Source organism: Puntigrus tetrazona, chromosome 20, assembly GCF_018831695.1.
Source record: "Puntigrus tetrazona isolate hp1 chromosome 20, ASM1883169v1, whole genome shotgun sequence".
NCBI classification, from domain to species: domain Eukaryota; kingdom Metazoa; phylum Chordata; class Actinopteri; order Cypriniformes; family Cyprinidae; genus Puntigrus; species Puntigrus tetrazona.
Genome location: NC_056718.1, coordinates 1,770,244 through 1,789,907, shown reverse-complemented (window position 1 = coordinate 1,789,907; position 19,664 = coordinate 1,770,244). Strand labels below are relative to the sequence as shown.

At 37.6% G+C, this 19,664-nt stretch overlaps 1 protein-coding gene across 3 annotated transcripts in view; it reads right to left on the bottom strand.

Moving 5' to 3' along the window:
• snx14 (sorting nexin 14) overlaps positions 1-19,664 on the bottom strand; it is a 30,807-nt gene that overhangs the window by 470 nt on the left and 10,673 nt on the right. For 2 of the 3 annotated variants that reach the window (XM_043219242.1, XM_043219240.1), the window contains exons 13-29: positions 19,420-19,534; positions 15,816-15,971; positions 15,610-15,734; positions 15,466-15,524; positions 14,770-14,793; positions 11,156-11,288; positions 9,076-9,268; positions 8,888-8,971; positions 8,699-8,799; positions 8,215-8,326; positions 6,240-6,280; positions 4,898-5,017; positions 4,358-4,481; positions 4,044-4,208; positions 770-865; positions 171-262; positions 27-83 (exon numbers count right to left, since the gene is read on the bottom strand). In XM_043219242.1, coding sequence (XP_043075177.1) covers positions 27-83; positions 171-262; positions 770-865; positions 4,044-4,208; positions 4,358-4,481; positions 4,898-5,017; positions 6,240-6,280; positions 8,215-8,326; positions 8,699-8,799; positions 8,888-8,971; positions 9,076-9,268; positions 11,156-11,288; positions 14,770-14,793; positions 15,466-15,524; positions 15,610-15,734; positions 15,816-15,971; positions 19,420-19,534 — 1,797 coding nt within the window. The remainder of the gene's footprint in view (positions 1-26; positions 84-170; positions 263-769; positions 866-4,043; positions 4,209-4,357; positions 4,482-4,897; positions 5,018-6,239; positions 6,281-8,214; positions 8,327-8,698; positions 8,800-8,887; positions 8,972-9,075; positions 9,269-11,155; positions 11,289-14,769; positions 14,794-15,465; positions 15,525-15,609; positions 15,735-15,815; positions 15,972-19,419; positions 19,535-19,664) is intronic. The other variant, XM_043219241.1, reaches the window with a different exon arrangement.

The following is a 19,664-nucleotide window of genomic DNA, read 5'->3' as shown; positions in this document are numbered from 1 at the left end:
TGTGACTGTGGTGCAGGAGAACGTACCTCACTGAGCTCTGGGAACAGCTCCTGGACGGCGATGTCCAGCAACACGTACGTCATCTATGGGCAAAGCAGAGGTAGAAAATGTCAGTGAAAGAGAAAAGGCCACGCAGCAGAGAGCGAGAGGACGTTAGATGCGGTTTGAACCTGTTTGTTGAGCAGGGGCTGCTGAATGGCATTGAAAAGCATCTTGACTCCCTCATACTTTGCTTCCTCGCCGATACATTTCCCAACTAGATCTGAGAAACACCACACATCAATTAGGAATGTTCTTTAGCATGGTGCGTTTATTTGAAGATATGAGAGTTGGGTAACACTTTAGTATAGAGACCAATTCTCGCTAGTTGCTTATTAGCATGCATATTAAATGCATGTCAAAATTAAGCAAATTAATCTGCCAATGGCGTAAACAGAAAATGTGTATTTCGCTTTCCCAGCTGGCATATTATTTTGCCTGTTTGAAGCAAAAACTACATTTTTAATTTTTTTCTGAAAACAAGCCAATTTTAATTAATATCCAAGAAAAGCATTTTTTGTGTAATGGTTTGTTGAAAATTGGACCTCTAAATAAAGCGATCAAGTGTTTTCTCCCTTTTAACTGTACTTCAGCAGTTAGGTATATTTTATTGTATGTTGTATGTATTACTGGTATAAATGAGCATTCACAATGACAGCACATAAACATAATCGTATGGGAAAATGTACTAGAGAGGACCGACTGATAGCTGCATCCGTTTATGGAGTACCTGGCAGGTAGTTCATCATCTCCTCAAAGGTGTGCTTGGCTCGTCTGTGTTTGTCCTCAGGAGAACGTTCCTCTGTGCTCTCACAGAAAACAGCATCTGCAGAGGTGTAGAATCTGATCAGCTGAAGAACACGAATCTACCTTTGATCAACAGAAAAAAAGTGTTTCCTAACCCTGATCCTTGAGGTCCACCAAATTACAAATTTACAGTAAAACAGTATGGACTGAAAAAGTTGTGCATATTGAGAGAAGGCAGCCAAGATCATCTGGCAGTTTTCCCTAGTTATGTGTAAATGCTAATCTCAAAATACAGCTCTGTCTTTTGTTTAGGCCTATCGTATGAGCACCTAAGCATTTGATTGACACTTGTATGTTGATTATCCAGGCTGGGAAGTTTCTGGGCTGATTCCTCTACTGCATTTGCATGCTTTGTTTAGTTTACCTCTATGTACTCCTCGCCCTGAAAGGTGTAAAACTCTACTGTGCTGAGTAATAGTTAGATTTCATGAAGACTTCTTGATGACTGCAGCAACGCACAGCAAGGAAGGAACTTCAGCTTCACCAAGAATCTCCTGGTCTCTAATTATTCACAACAGTTTTGGTGCCGTGACCCAGATAGAGCGTCACGCCTGACATTGCACCAGACTGAACCCCAGACCCTTGTTTTCAGCCAAACAACAATTTAATGAGTGTAACTCTATCCAAAGAACCAGGACAACTTTGGTAACTCTAAAACTCTAAACCCTTTTTTGATGAGCTTAATAAGTTGATGTGAAAATGAATTTAATTTTAAACAAATTTCATGATTTTAATTAAGATATGCTTTTTTACTAATAAAAGAAATTGAGAAAAAAAATGCAACAAAAAAAGAAAGAATGCTAGACTGATTCTCACAACTGAAAAAGGTGGTCTCATGACGAATCTGTGGTCAGATGATAATTTCGAATCACTATTAGGGGTGCAAAAGATCCTAATAAATCACTGAGAAAGTCAGACAAGATCTCAGAAATATGAGATCCATCCAAAGGCATTATCTGCTGAGAATTTGGCTTAGCATTAGCTACACAACAGTCTCAGCATAACTCAGAGCTAGAAGAACAGAACAAAGAGCTCCGTGCTAGAATATCCGCATTGACAAAGAACCGCAACAAAGCTTTTGCGAAAACAGATGTGGAATTTAGTCAGCCTGATAACAATTACCCTGACTTGCAAGCGGTCTTTGAAACAGATGTTGCCATCCAATCAGTAACCGAGGTGCCTGTAGATTCAGTCAAGGTTTGTGGTGCTAGGAGAAAATCTCAGGGAAATGATGGAATGAAAGTGTTCCTCCCAGTTCTTCAGTTGTCCAGGTACAACAATTGCAAAAATGCTAGGACCTAAAGATTATCTCAGAGCATTTTTCTGAATTTAGAAGAGCACTGATTAGCAAAACGCAGTACACTGAAAGGTTTCGTCAGTCAGCTGCAGCATATAGTGGAACAGCTGACACTCCAGAGAAGGTATTGGATCATGAAGGACCACTCGTTCACACATGGTTTGATGAGCTTTTATCAGAGTACAGCTCCGCTTTCTCATTGCTAGATCTAATTTGGTCTAACAGATCTCTCAGAACCTAGAGACGTTAGCTACTTGGGAAAGAGATGCTGATGTTAAAGCCAGAGTAACACATAAAACAGAGAGAAATGTAAAGGTTTGGTTCTTCTCAGTAAAAAGGAACTTCTGCTATACCAAGAATATCCTGGTCTCTTCTTCAACAAAGATAAAATTTCACAACACTTTCCAATAAAACACTCATCAGCTTATTTGGAGAGATTGCTCTGCGTTCACTGACATCATAACAAGTGCTTTGTTGTGTAAGAGAGTTAAAGTGGAGTGTTTTAAGCTCTTTAACACCTGGAAAACGCAAGGGGCTAATTTATTATTTACTATAATTTTTCCTAATGATTTGGTTTTATGCACTGCTTGAGTTGTTGGGAAAAACATAGATGAACAAAACAGTAGCAATACAATAAATCTGGTTGAAAACCCTTGTTATGCACTAGAGCTGTGTGGTGTGGGACAAATTAAACACCATCTGCTGTGACGTCACAAATGATTGCAGATCAATCTGATCTATTTTGATTTGTTTTTCAATTGTCTGAATTATTGTTTTAGCCATGTCATTTTTTTTTCATTTTGTGACCTTTACTCAATTATGGTCATGAAAATGCCTGAAAAGTGTCTCTGCAAATCCCAAACTGTCTGTGAATCAAACCCATGATACCTGGGATTTTTGGTAACATAAAAAAAATCTTATTTAGATTTTAGACATAACAAAAGGAATCATAGCATAATGAATAGGTTTGCTGGCTCGCTCTCTCGCTGTAAAAAATTAATAAAAGTACATTTTACGGTAAAAAATGAATTTTATAAATGAAAAAGGATGTAAAATTTACAGGGAGAACGTAAACTGACATTCCTAAAATTTCCAGTGTTGTATTTCAAATTTGATGCTTTTTATTTGAAATAACTATGTTTCTTCAGAAGGGTTCATTGTGTGACTTTTTGATTGTTATGAGTGTAGGTATAAAACAGATTAAAGAATTTCCGTTAAAGTTACTAATTGTAAATTTTAGGTAAATCTGTAAACTCTAAAATGTTGCTACTGTATTTTTACTGTAAAATTCTGGCAACCACAGCTGCTGTTTTTTTACTGTCGATTTTTTAGGATTTTTTTGCAATGCTCTGTCGGACTTGAGAGGTTGAGGGTCTGTCAGCAGAAACCAACGTGATAGTGTTTCCCTGAGGGAACTGCTTGGGGAAAATCACAGAGCGACTGTTTAAGAGAATGAAAGGAAGTCCTGAAACAAGTCAGATAAGGTATGGAAGAAACAAATCAAATAAGGTACGGCACATGTAAAAACACTGACATAAGACATAAAAGAAGAAGAATCTATTCACTGGCCAAATATCAAAATTCAAATACCAATATTAAAATTATGCAGTGCGTTGCATCCAATTTTATACATAATTTATAAAATATGTCAGTTGGACAGTGAAAACTTGAAATGTTTTATTTGTACTTCTGCCAATTAAATAGAAGTTAAAGAGAATTAACAAATCATAAATTGCATGTTACATAATGCTTCAACTTTACCGAAACTGGAGTTCTAACTGCTATTCTGTCTGTCCATGTAGAAGTGGTTCATGATGCATATTTAGGCAAAATTTAGCATAAAGGGTATTAGGCACTGAATAACTGAAGATGTGATTTTCTAAAGGTGGAGAGCACAAACCTCGCAACAGAGTGATGAGAGAGACGACGCGATGCTCTTGCATGATCTGCTCTAATTTGAACTGGAAATAATGGCCTACATACGCCTCTACTGTCCTCTTCAAGAGAATACGAGCTCCGCTCAGGAAGTGATGCAGCCAGTCAGGCATACGGAACACTACCCGACCTGAGAGGAAAAAACAAACCAATCATATGACTTCGGGAGAAAAGCGTTTCATTGGGCAAACTGTCATAGTCTGAACACGGTCATTATGAACTGTGTACTTTGAAACATGAAAAAGAAAAAACTTAACAAGGAAAAAAAAACTCACTTACCTATGTACATCATGTAGTCATATACTCCATCAACCTCCATCAGCTCCATGAAGTAGTTCTGGTTGTGTTTTCTCTCCAGGCCCTCTGGCAGATTGGCATTGTTTCTGTACAGCTCATTGAAGAGCTAAAACGGCATGAGTGGAAAAGTTATTTCCAGGCAACATAAACAGTTAGTCAGATTTCTTTATTCATTTTTGAAAGACGGCGTTCCAGATCTATTATTTGAATACAGTTTGTACTGCCGTTGCTGTAAATAAGCAATTCCTTTAAGCTTGAAAGTGCATGTAATTCTGAAATATTGCAACTGAAAGTGCATGTAATTACAAGAAATATTGCAATGGCTCCATTTCTGAAAATGTTCAGGGCTCCAACCTGTACAACTGTACCAAGTTTCATGCTTTTATGAAAAAGTGAACACATCACCTCAAATTTTGCACGTATCGCCCGGACTACATTGCAAGATACAAAACAAGACGCAACAAGAGAAACCAAAAGAAGGAAAAAAGCCATTATTGAAAGTGTTCTGAGCAGCGAACGCACCTTTTTATTGTTTTCTGCAGTGGGGCTGAGGATGGTGAGCTCGGGTCTGCTGGGTTTGGGTTTGGGAGATTCACAGGAACTGAAGAACGACTGGATAAACGGCTCTAGGTTTTGCCCTTTCTGGAGAAAATCAGTAAGAATAAACGTCAAGCCTTAAAATTTGTATTAAATTAAATTTTGTGAGACATTTAAAAAATAAAAATATCAGAAGATTGATTATACTACTTAAATTACATCAGATGCAAAATAACTACGGTTATTTCACCCCATAAGACACAAATCTGAAGAAATATAGATACAGATATACAACCTGTACAGCAATTGTTTCTAATATTCCACTTTAGACATACTACTGACTCTTAAGTCAATTTTAACTACATGTCAACTAATTCTCATTCATGTGCTACTACATGTCTACCAACTCTAGACTGTTGGGGTAGCTTTAGGGTGAATATAATATATACCTGTTTCTGATAGTACTCTAACGACTGACATGTAGTTTCATAGATACTTACTGTTAGCAGAATGGCTAAAGTGGACCATAGAAATAAAGCGTTACTGTTTTTCACCCCACAAACACATACTACAACACAACACTACAGCTCACATGTTAAACACAGAAATATACAAAGCAAAAAAAGTTTGTAATTTTGGCACCGCTGAACAAAATGATAAAAATAATGACTGTTGTCAATCAGGCTATCCCGACACTCCCCCGTCTGTCTTTTGGTCGAACAAAGAGTCTTGCCCAGAAAAATGACATAATAAAGAAAGTCAATGTGGGAGCTCCACAGGGCAGAACCGTTCAACAACAAGATAAAAGACAGAACTGACAGCATTCCTGCCACCCTGCATTTGAGTTCTAGGGAGGCAACCCCTAGCATAATAATTTGCGCCGAAATGTTATCTGAATATTCCCTACTAAACACCATTAGTGAATCAGCGGGCTAAAACATTACTGGAACACACTTTTAATAAGGATTTGAAAGTTAAAGGAGACTGTCCCAAGTTTACTAACCAGAACATCTGCATGCCTCCCACTTTACTATTTATTATTATTGACCATAACCGCCATTTCTGTGATATCGGGAAGACTTTATCGGGTGGATCAATTACATTTTTGGTTAAAGATGAGTTTTTTTTGTCTTTGTTAGCATTCACATTCACGAGCTGAAACACAAAGCCACCGAACACCACTTGCATTTTGGAAAAATGTGAAATTGATTAATCGTTCATAACACCAGAAATTAAATAGATTACGTATGTTTTGATTTCAATGTGCCTTAAAGTGAAAATACAAAAAATAAAAATAAAGAAATAAAATAATAATCTGAATTCTTACCTCTTTGATCAGTTTTCCTGGCACAGACTTAAATATCTTCCCTGCAGACACAAACAGAAATTCAATGAAGTACATTCATTATATCGAGAGCCTATTTTTCCTGTTCTTCGTAGTTTTTTATATTTTATGCACATTTCTGAATAGACTCAAGAAGCATCTGTTTGTTAAATAAACCATAATTCTTAGTATTAAACTGTGGGATTTCCTCTTTTATTGCTAGCAGATGTTGTGGAGTTGTGTTAGACTGGACAGGGAAAGCACGTGGGATTGTCGTTTCTGCTGTTCAGCTGGGTTTCTCACAGAACACCAAGAAGAGCTCTGGCAAGCGCTGCAAAAGTTCCTCTTAAGCAGTACATCTGCCTGTCTTCAGAGACACTGCAATAATGATATCGGACTTCAAGCATGGCCTAATGAAGACAAGCAGGACAGCTTACTAATGCGTGGAAAAGTCAAACAAAATATGATCTTTCAGAACTCTCCAGAAAGTAATGGCACCCTCGAAACAACTTTTACTGCAAGATTTACCCAAAAACAACACTATGGTTTGACAGCACTATGGTGCAAAATGGTAACATTTTAAATCAAGTCAAGCACACTTAAGCAAATCTTGAAATGTTCATAAAAAAGTGGATCCTTTTGTGGCCTACTCAAAATTATATAGTGATTATTGCTTATTGTGGTTATACAATTTTTACTTAATACCTCAAACTTTTTCAGAAACACCTGTAAATCAGCCAAAGCTCCCTTAACGAGACAAAGCCGTACCTAATCTACAACTACAGGTGCATATTACTGCTTACAGCATCCCTAAACTAAAACTTTTTAGATCCACTTTCTCTTTTCTAGAGAAGAAAGCTTCCAATAATGATATCCATGGCTGAGAACATCCATAATGTTCTTGTAACACATCATTTCCTTCCTACTTAGCTCCTCTAAACAGTCACTCAACAGTTTCTTTGACCAGAAGGGTCACACCAGTTTTGGGGCAGGAAAAAACATTTGTGATAGACATTAGCAGGGTAGAACGGCACACATCATTATTCACTCTTTCACCGCACGGTGTCTGTTCCTGTCAAAACTACTGAGCTCCGAGCAACGAGGAGACCAGACCAGCTGCTAAACACGAACAACTACACAACATCTCCAGGGGCTTTCACACATTTTAAGAGTTTAGTGCCAAAAAAAGAGAGCAGGAAATGCCTCGTAGATTAAAGAGGTTTACCGAGAAGATCTAGATTAGCATGAACTGACAGAAAGGCTATGTAACTCACATGAACGCTCTGTACAACGGAACAGACTGGAAGAACATAGCCTGGTCTGATGAATATATCGAAACAGGGATTGTTTCTGACAAGGTTGTTGTCCATTTTTAGAACATTGTTGTCATATAAACGTACCCTCAGAAAAGGAAACACTCAATATTTTTAGTGTTGGGGGGCTCCAGAAATGAGCAAAAGAGGGTCTTGGTCAGGATTAGAATAGTGTTCCTTGGAGATTGTATACAGTAGGTACGATAAGTATTCAGACCCCCTCAGATTTTTCACTCTTTTGTTATATTGCAGCCATTTGCGAAAATCATCAAGGGTATGAATACTTATGACCATGTGATATTTCAGTTTTTCTTTTTAATAAATCTTTTTTAATAAAAACAATTCTGTGTTTCTCTGTCATATGGGGTGCTGTGTGTACATTAATGAGGAAAAAAAAATGAACTTAAATGATTTTAGCAAATGGCCGCCATATAACAAAGTGAAAAATGTAAGGGGGTCTGAATACTTTCCACACCCACTGTATATACAGTGTATAATATACACACAAATCAGTTTTTTTTTTCCCAATTTATTACATTATGTAAAACACAATGAAAGAAATCTAAAAAAGCCCGTTGGCCCAATAAAAGCAAACCAAACGTGCAGACGTGTTTGTGTGAAGGTAAACAGGTTAGGTGGATATGGTTAAGGGAGGTTAAACATACCCAGGTTGACATCCAGAAGCATTTTGTCATTGAACTGAGACTCAATGCTGTGAGGTGACAGGAAGTCTGCCAGCAGCTGACTGTTACTCAGTTCAGGGTGATGCAGCAGTTTCTTTACAAAGCAAACAGATTTGTGTCATTATCTTATGCATTATGTCACCATAATCAGAAATATTGATGCTACACATACATATACAGAAGACTATAGTCAGCATAAACTAATAAAACATTTAACCAATTAAATTCATTTCTTTTCACATTTAAAGATATCTAATTTCATTATATAAGTTAGCAATAATTGATTCTAATTTACTGTCTATTCAGCATTAAAGTAGTTTTAATGACACACATCTACAATGCTAAACATAATCTATGATAATGTACTTATAAGACCTGATTTCAAGCAACATTGTTGTAGAGGGATGCTGTTTATACTTTTCTTTGTTAACAAGATGACACAAGTGTACAAACTCAAGTAAATAACCTGTAAATATTCCTCAAATTCACTTCGTTTGGAGGACAAGAATTCATAATTTTTTGGTCCAATGATTCTTTTGGAAGGGAGCTGAGTGTCCTGGAAGGGGCCTGTAATAGAAAAACAAACTGAAGATATAAATAATCCATAAACATGAAGTCTCTGTCATGAAGCGAGCGAGACAACAAACAACTTTACCATGAAATTCTGTGAGTTTAGATTCCAGCACATAAAACTCCAGGTATCTTCTGTACACAGACCAGCACTCAGTCTCATGCCCCACTGCAAAGCAAATAAGCTCTTTCTCAAAGCGGCTCTGCTTGCACAGTATAAAAAAAAAAGTTCATTTGAATGGAATTTAGTGTACAGTTGGTACCGAAACTCACCATTCTTCCTGTCGTGGCGCTCCACATCGATGCAGAAGACTGGAGTGCGCTCTTTCTTAACCTCGTCCTCAAAAAAATCCACATAAGGGATTGAGATGGTCCAAGCTGCAAGGTTTCGCAATGTTCCTGGAGTTCCAGCCACCTCCACGGGCCCTGGAGAGTCATCCTCAAACACCATCACTGCTTCCTCCACCTGATCGTAAAGAGCAGTGAAGGCTCAGCCAGCGCTTTGCAAGCATTTTTATCACCACAGTGGAGTTCAGTTAAACTCGGAAATTACAGTGCCTCAAAGCTGTGTGCATGCTCTACCCAGATATGTGTGACGAGTGAGAGAACGCAATGGCCAAACAATAAGGTTTTAGTTTTTCAGAATCCCAAAAAGATTCTAAAAATGGTATAAATGAAAACGAATTGGCAACTTATTACTTTAATGTACTATGTACTTATAACTCTTATTAAAATGTAAAAAAATGTTCACTTAGATTTTTATGTTTGTTAAGTATTATTGATTTTTATTTTATTTTATTTTCATAGTTAAGTTAAACAGTTAAACTTTTGGTTAGGAGCACCTTGAAATTTTACTGGAATTGGTAATGTTGGTATTAGTTCTGTAACTGTTTTTTTTCTCCATTCTGTATGGATGGGGTTTTGGTTCCTTACTGCTGTCGCCTCTGGCTTGCTTAGTTGGGACACTTAATTTCTAGCGGTTATCTGTCGATTTGATTGCAGAGACAGTCTCTGCATTTAATAACAAATTGTTCAATCTCGTCATTATACATCCCTATCATTGTATTCTCCTATTTGATACTGTACAGTGCTTTGATACAAAAAGCGCTATATAAATAAAAGTGACTGGTTGATTGATTGAAATTCTAGTAATTCTTTGTTTAGGAACCAGTTCTTACTATTTGCTAACTAGAAGCTTATTATCAAGCATATTACTGCCATATTGGCCATTTATTAGTACATTTTAAGCATGGTCTGCATGACCATATTTTAGATCCCTTAAACCTCACCAATACCTAAACCTAACTACCTTAGTCCATCAGTGACTGGTGGGGGTGTTGCAGACAGTTATTACCTGATATTACTTATATAGTTATTCATTATTACTAAAGCTGTTGTCAAAATCGTAAAATCGTGCAAGATTTCATGTTTCACTTTTCACAGGTTAGTACTCATGGTCTGCATTCAGTTTGTGATATATAATAATATATTTATATATTATTTTATAGTAAAAATTTCAAAGTTCTATTAATATATTTCATTGTAACCATGTTTTTCAGGTTCCAGTTAATTTTGATTGGCCAATTATTGAGTGCTATAAACACATGTAATGTCTGCTTCATTCATACTTGGTACTTGAGGGAGGCCTCGCATAGAAAGTCCATGTGTGACAAAAGTAACAGAAAATCCCTAATATGCACAAAAGCATCCTGCTATTAATGTAAAAATGAGGACTGGGGGGGAGTTTTCTAATCTTGATGCAGAGACAACCAGTTTGGAGAGAAATAAAATGCATTGTAGTAAAGTATTTAAAGCTCATTCTTTTCCTATTTGGTTTGAGTACTGCTTGTGGACAGAGGTTTAGTGTAGTTTTAGTGTAGCGGGTTTAGCGTAGTTTAGAGTGACAACTTGAGTCAAAAGTTGCTGAGTCAAAAATTATCCTGAAATTATCACCTTTGAACCATTCTAGGTGTATTCGACTTCTAATAAAAATGGTCACACACAAATTGAAACGTTTCCTTACTTTAGCAAAAGAAAACCAGTCTCCTCTTGGCCCCAATCAGCCGAAGTGATATTACGTTTGAAATATGGATATTTATCATATAAAAAAATGCATGTATTCACTACAGGGGGCCTCCATTCACCCCCTGGAGCTACGTTATTTCAAGTATTCCAAATTGTAATTTTAACCCAAATTGTAACCACCCATTTAAGCCCAACTCACAAAATCACATACACCTAGGATGCTTCAAAGGTGAGTAAAGGACAAGACAATTTTCATGTTTGAGCAACATTTTCATAGTGAGAATTAAAACCCCCGAACTAAAGTGCAAACTGAAATGTTTTTCCTCACCACGTCATCTTCCCCTTCGATCATGGCGTATTGTGGTAGCATTGCGCCTTCCATCGTGCTACTCTTAAACACGCCTTTTATTTTGCTTCCAATACGGCTGATCCCAAATGACTCGCCACGCTTCGATGTGTTTCTGTACACAAAAACACTGAGTTATTGTTTTGTCACAAGTTCAAAAATGGTGACTTAGAAAAGACATAAACAGCACTCTACAATGCACCAAAGTCACGCAACCAATGACAGGGCACATGAAAACATGATCACAGGAAATGGGTATACTTAATGCCTTCAAAAGAACATAAGGAACAGAGGGTCAAACAATGCAAGGCAATGCAGACAGTCCGGTAAACCCATGCATCAGTCCTGCTGGCTGTGCTGAACTTGGACCAGTTTTACCTCCAGACAACAACCTTTGGTTTTACAGACAAGACGGCCAAACTGGTCTAAGATAAGCAGCCAGCTAGGAACGACTTCCACCCCAGACTTACTTCCTGGGGAGGGCTGGTAATACTGTAGGGCGACGTATTAAGGTGGAAGTGGGATTGGCTCTGGAATTGACCAATGGGGACCTGTGGCCAGTGATATAATTCCTGGCCGAAAGGATGTTGTTAAGTCTAAATGAAGCAAATAAGCATGCCAACAAAAATAATGGGAACAAAACGGATTAACATCAGCACTAAAGGATAGCTGGAGAAGGACAAATTAAATGGTTTGAATGCACATCAAATGATGATTCATTTATATGAAGATTTATTTAAAAAGATATCTGGTGCTTGCAGCCATGTAAGTTAGAGAGTAGTTCGACTCTTAGATGGCACAAAAGTGTTTCCCACACACAGACGTTACTTGGGCAGCCAGCCCAGGCATATTAATGTCTACATATTTATATTTGCCAACTCTAATTGAATCTATTTTGCAAATCTGTTCACATAAGATAAAGTTATTTTATCCTTTACATTATTTTCTTGGCAAGTTAAACATGATTTTTGTAATCTCTTTGAAGTTAAATGAAAATGAGATTCATGAGGTCTCAATTTAGTACTTGCACATTGTTCTGTCAGATAATGTCTCATGCAAAAAGGAGGTTACCTGTTATATAGCATGAGTACTACAAGTTTTTTTATGCTTAAACAATCAAAGCTATAACAAAATTTACATTTGGACAAGTATTGGCATAAGCACAGTTGGTTATGTCTTAAGTAAATGCAAATAGTTGGCAAAGAAATCAGATGTGTATCAGTACGCTGGATCCGTGCATTATGTCTTAAAGTGACAGCAGCCCAATAAACCTGCTACTGTCTGTGTCATTAATGTTAATCAAACAGCAATAGAGAGACAATCAATCAGTGCTCTTAATTGAATCATTTTGTTAGCTGTAATAAAATGTTTTATTTTTTATATAGGTCATGATATATCTGTATAATTTCATTTCACGGGGTGTAGATTAGTAGGAGTTTCAGAAGACAACAACCGATTGCGTAACTTCCACAGATCAATGGTAGCTAAAAGTTGTTTAAGAGCAAAAATGAACTCCTCAAAAAATTAGCTTTGGTGAGCCATTTTGAACTGGAAAACGAAGTATACACAAACTTAGTTTTGACCTAATTTTGTTCAAAATTACATCATTTCAGTTCGTTCTTCTATTTCGTTTGAAGTATATCAGGTCCTTCAGTCACATGTACTAGACCATTTTGGTCCCAGTAGGTAATGACAACCTTTTTTACCAGTACTATATTCCAGAGCTGAAATTAGTATATTTCAAATCTGTAGGAAAAACACAGCAAAGCGTATTTGCTGGTGACCTTACTCATGCTGCACCCAAAAAACTGAAGAACACTGGCAGCAAAAAATAAATCAAATAAAATATTGCAAGATCCAAACAGATTGCCCAACTAAACTGTGATGATGAAGCGAGAGCTTGGGAGAAATAACTAGATTCTGGAGGTTTTTTCAACTGCAAACTATTTCACATTGCTACACTTTGTTTTCATTCTGTGTATTAAACTTCCTTTTAAAAGAACAGCAATTATTCCCAGAATATTTTCTGTCCCACTCTGGGCAACTGGACTGTGTTCTTGTCCAAAATAAACCGTTATATGGCCCACATTTGATGATGCCACAGAAAAATCAAAGGTCTAATTATGCGTGACTGGTCAGGAAGTGAATGTTAACAGCGCCACTGAACTCCTTAAGACAACTCTATTTGGGCGGGAGACACGCTCAGCAGCTGCTGTTTGCTGATTTTGCCTTTTTCAGACAGACAGGAAAACAGATGATAAGTGACACACAGAGACTACATTCAAATTTGTGAAATAAGTTATGTGAAATAAAAGGCAGGTCTTAACGGTTGTATATGTATAATGTGTAATGATGGATAATAGGGCATTTAGCACTGCTTTAGTTCAGTAAGTATGGTACTAAAAGACTGGGAAAATTTTGTGTGAACTATATGCCAGTACCATTTAAAGGGTAGCATTAACAGTTGGATACTAAAAAGTGACATAAGCCAGTGAAGCCAAGCCAGACATAAACCATATTCTATTTTTAAGTGTTCAGTTTAAGACACCCTCAAAACCCGAGTCAAGATTTCAGTAAAATCAAAGCAGATGATGTTGATATTTCCAGATCTCATTCCCAACAGTTATGTACGTATGTATGCGTTTATTTATTTTTGGAGTTACGAAATAAACAGCTGACTTAGGAGCTAGCCATTGACAGAGTCAAAACTGTGTGATACCTAAACTCCAGCTGGGAAAACTGCCAGAATATACATGCAAAAAACCGTATATTATGCTGGTAGCTTTTAATAGGCGAGAAAAGACCCACTGCATATATTTTGACATGCATTTATGAAACTTATTTGTTCTAAAAGGTTTAAAAGGGTGAACATTTCCAGTTAGAGTAGTATTTAAAGGGATCATGAACTGCCTTTTTTATTATTTTGCACTGTTCTGTGAGGTTCGCTTAAAAAAAGTAAGAGGCCATTTTCTCTCCTTTTGACCCCCTCTTCAGAACACTCAGTTTGAATATGTGTTGAGGATTGTTGACTTGTGTGTCTGACAGCGTACATTCCTCATAGATGGATGCTGCAGGGATTCACAGGAAGTGATGTAGAATCGATGGGCGGGGCTAAACAGGTAGTGATATAGAATCGATGGGCGGGGCTAAACAAGCAGTGATGTTGAAGCAGGTGTTGATCATCTTCTGCAGAGGCGGTGCTTATCCACACTATTACATCACAGAGTAGAACATTCAAGTTCTGAAACTTACAGGATGTTTTTAATTCAATGACCTCTTGCATGTCAAATGATGGTTTCTCAGTTCATGACCACTTCAACAACCTTCAGATACAGTGAATGTTCTGTATCTACCAAATTAAACAATGTACAAAGAAAATGAGCTAAAATCATCATAATATTAACTGCACTGTCTAGCTTCTCATAGCCACCAAAACAATATATAGTAAATATCTGGTATATTGCCCAACTCTTCTATCAAGCAGTTTAGCTATTCTTCATGACACAGAGGCATGGTTTATGACTTTCAGGCAGCTTTATATGGCATGCAGTGAGAGCACTGGACAACAGTCACCTGAATTTTAACAATACACTCACCTTAAATCATCCAAACTCAGATTCCTGGAATAACAGGCAAAAGGGGTTACAGTTTTCCCTACAGGTGTCTCTCACTGCTACATACCCACACATGACTATATCAATGCGTGATACTCACTGTGTGGTCACGAAGCCCACATTTATGTAGTATGAGCTTTCTCTCCCACACAGAACATACAGCAAAAAAAGATTTAACCCGGGTGTAAAAATGACAAGTGTTTAAATCATCTACATTTTTTTAAACAAAATTAAAATGATATATAATATAATAAGAATAAAGCTAACTGCTAATAATCTAAAATGTGTTAGATTGTGTACTACTATAACACAATAACTAGTAAAATCATTATAAATGAAGGCAGTACAACCAATGTTACAAAATGTAAATGGGTTTCTCCAAAATTGGGCAGACTTAAATAATAACAACAATCATATTTTTATAATTTTTGTCAAAATATTTTGTTTTAATAAATCATGAACTTTAAAGCCTTTTTACTTTAGTAAATCAACTGCTATATAGAGAAAATAAATTAATTGAATTGAATTCAAGTTAACAACAACTCTAATATTTATGGCTTAAATATTTATTTATGGCCAAATGTGTATAAATGTATTCTGCTGCTGTCTGGGATTAGCAACAACTCACACACACACACACACACACACACACACGCACGCACAAGCAAAAAACCTCACCTGTTCAGCTTTGAATTTCTAGCAGGAGATTCAGCACCCCAGAGCAGATGCCGAAAATACTGAGGGAAGAACAGAGACAGACGCATGATGGACAATTCAAACATCATTTTAAGCAGCTCTGGTATGGCATTCCCTGGAAGTTACCTCATCGCTGTGGCAGAACATAGGGGTGAAGACGTTCTCCAGAAGCGACAGCACGTGTTCGTAGGCCTCAAACAGACATCTCATCGTCTGGAGCTTCACCACCCCTTTGTACGGCCCCTGAGCGACTGCAGGACGTGACAGAAACAGAGAGAATGAGACACGCCACGGCATACAGACGCAGCACAGAATACCGTAATGAGACTGACTGTTGTGGATTTCCTCTATGATAAAGGGGTCGAAGCTGATCTTGTCGATGCTCTCCTCCAGACAATACGTCTCATAGATCTTCTGCACCTCCTCATGCAAGCGCTGCATCTCCACGTCTCCCAGGTCAGGACACAGGATCCGGTCGTTAAACTCCTCTACACACAAACAAAAAGCACAAATCGTGGAGTGAATCTTAATTAACATTTTAAGTAGTGTATACATTAACACTACGCAGATATTGTTCACAACTCGTGATTTTAAATAAATCCGTTTGTAAAGTAATTATTCTTGATCTACTCAATAATATACGTTGTGTATGTGTATATCTTAAAGAAGTGTTAATTTAGTGGAATTAATTTTGAAAGAAATATTTAAAGCGGCTCTATTATCCAAAAATTGCCTTTCATGCAGTCTCTAATGGGAATGTAAGCAATCTACAAAGTTGTAAACTCGAAAGTGCACAATTTTTTTTAAGTTGTTAGTTTGAATTATTTGAACACATTAGCATAATTCCAAAAACAACTTGATCCCGCCACAAACGTGATATTCACCTTGCATGCATGTAAACCTATCGTAGGAGAATCCCAAAAGCATATTAGGGGCCTTAAAATGGCACATTAGGGGCTCTTTAACACATGCACCGTATTGTTCGTAGTTTCTGACGACTGACTGCATAAAGGAGCCTATTAGAATGCATTTATATACCCCTAAAATTCAAGATATGAGGGGGGAAAATATCATATGGTATAGTTTAACAAATGTCAAGCAAGCAACACTTGTTTTTCTTGAATATCTGCACGATTGCAAATGTGAACGTATAGCGTTGTATTACATTTAAGACGCAATATTGTTAGCAACTGAAAACTAAGCCACACACAGTGTATTATTTGTGGTTTGAAGTGAATATTTTACAGCTAATGTACTCGTCTGACATTAAAAAGTTCCAGGCCCATGCACTATGACGCAGCTCCTTACTCAGCGGAAGAAGTGGACCAACATAAACAAGTCAACACATAAGGCTGCTAGGAAACACCTTCCAGATACATTTTATAAGATAAGAAGGCACGGAAAGGAAAGGACTTTCCACAAGAAGTTTCATATAAACTAACTGCCCTTTAACCATCCTCTTAAACAGTCATTTCTAAGGGCCCAGACACAACGAAACGACTTCAAAGAACTAGCAGTACCGAAAGCCTGTGGTGGGTCAAAAAAAAAAAATTACAGACTTTCGAAGACTACAGCCAGCAGCCAGCTGGCATGCATCCTCTGAGCTGAACAGCCAAACAGTCTGACCCCTCACCACTCGTTTTTAAACATGCTCAACTGGCGAACAACGCAGCAAAAACTAAGCAGCAGGCACTCAGCGATGGCCGAACAGCAAATAACAAAGATCCATCCAATTCTATTCATAACTTCTGTATTTTCTGAAAAGCTTAAAATCGATGTAAACTAAACACATTAACTTCATACCTTTTCAGAGAAATAAATATTCTTAAATGGCAGCTGATAACAACAGTTGTAATGCATCTGTTCTGCACACAGAAATAAATGCATGCAAGATCCAGATTCAAACTGTTATATAATACTCTGTGTACGTATACATCGCTTCTCGAGTGTCCATCACAAAGAGAGACCAAAGCAGACTGAGCATTGTATTTGGTCCAGAGGCGCAGAAGACATACAGACACATTTGCTTCCTAGATAAGCTCCATTAAGCAAGCCCTAACTATCCACTTTTTTCCTGATGTAAAATGGGCGCAGCCATTCGTGAATTTTATGGGTCTAGCTTCCAGTCTAATCCTCGCCCAGCTATTTTTAGCTGTACCAAACAAATCGTTTTACTGTTTGATATTGAAAATTGGTGTGTTTTATCGTGCTGTTTCAACTAAGTACCTTAATTATAAAATACAAGTTCAGACTGCGCGATTTTAGCCCCTGATTTTGATTTTTTGAGTATTTGCCGTGTGGAATGTGCTCTAACTGTAAATAACACTGGCGATTACCTACAGCCAATGAGAGAGCAACATCTAGGGCAACGGGAAGTTGGGGGAGGAGTTGCAGGACATAGTTGTAGGCGATTTTGCATGTTGTAAAGTTAAAGATCAGTTCGACGAAGCAGTTAAAAAATAAATGCATTTCTGTTTAACAAATCAGTGTCATTTTATATTTTAAAATAATATCAAAAATATAATATAATGTCATATAATATCAAAACATGTTATTTGCCTTATTATTACTTTCAATGGTATTACTTTCTGTGGTCACAATTTCATTCGCTGATCATCCATGTTGGATAAGACAGATCAATGGTCATTCTATATAAACCCTCTTCAGAATCTTATTAATCCTCAGCAAACTTAGAAAGTTGCATTTGGTTCTTTTAGAATCTACTTTGGCTGTGCAGAAATGTCTCAAAAGAATGATTCGTTCCACAATCGGACATTATTAACGCATGGTATTACCGGGAAGTGGATGCGTTTAGGAACGGCAGCACCCCGTTGGATGGGGTGGGCTAAAGAACACCTTCACAGGACTCTGGAGTGACGAGTCATGCTTCTGTGTGGCAGTCCGATAGGTTCAGCAGATGCCACAAGAACACAATGCAGTCAGGTAAAGTATGTTGGAAGACGAATAATAGTATTGGGCTCTTTTCCAGGAGTTGGGCTGCTCTGCAGTGAAGGAAAACCTTAATGCTTCAGCATATTTGGACAATGCTATGATTCCAACGTTGTGGTAAAAGGTTGAGGAAGGCTGTTTTTTTTTACCATGACTGTGATTCAGAGCACAGAGCGAGCTTGTAAGGCATATTTGGATGAGTCTGATGTGGAAAAACTAGACTGGCCCACAAATGTGCCTTTCTCACTAACGCAGTCTGAGTGACGGTTTGGAGCCACAGCCTAGTTTCAAATCGGCTCTTTGTTTTTTTTACACCCAAAGCACAAGCTCCAAACGAGAAAAAGTGGTTTGTAGGTATCACGAAAACATAGCTGGGCTAGAGGAAAGAGCAGCTTTTGTCAGGGGTTGAGAGCAGGGTTACCGTGATCAACAAAACACTGATGACAGCTCTGCTGAAAAAAACTGCATAAACCAGCAAAAGGACCAGTTTAAACTAACGTAAACCAGCAAAAAACGGCTTAATCCAGCATCCCAGCTTCAAAACATGCCTAACCATATGTTGTTTTTTTCAACAGGGAGCTAAACTCGAACACATAGCTGAGATGAAGTGGAACGGAGACTTGGAGTCAGGCCTTCTCATCCAACATCAGTGGTTGACTTCACAAATACTTTACTGGGTCTTTGGTCTGAAGCCAATTTTTATAGATTTAAGAGATTTCTTTCAAACCCAACCAGACCTGTTTTTCTAGCTGGGTATTACATAAACCAAAATCAGAGACAATAGATAGAAACAGTCACTGGAGTAGGTGAAGGTTTAAAGATGAAGTTCGTTCTCTAATCTGTCTTTGTAATTTTTCTATTAGCAGATGACTGCTATATAATGAATATACTTGTACATATTTTGGTAACAGAAAGCCACATCTTGCCTTCAGTTTATCGACTAATTAGACTGTCATGCATTGTGTGTCGTGAAATGCATGTCCTCACCCACTGTCAGACAGAACTGCAGGACGTGTACCGCCCCTTCCTCCTTCAGAAAACTCATAAAACGAAACAACAGGTCCTGCTGCTCTCTGATCTCCTTCAAATCCAACTTCAGCACCTGACAGAAAACATACAAAGACAACCTTTGAGGTTAGCCTGTTAGAGGCTTTTGAGACAAGTCTGGAACAATATCTTTTTACACTTTTTTTGAAAGCAGGTCAAAAATATCAGTCCAATAATTGTGAAAG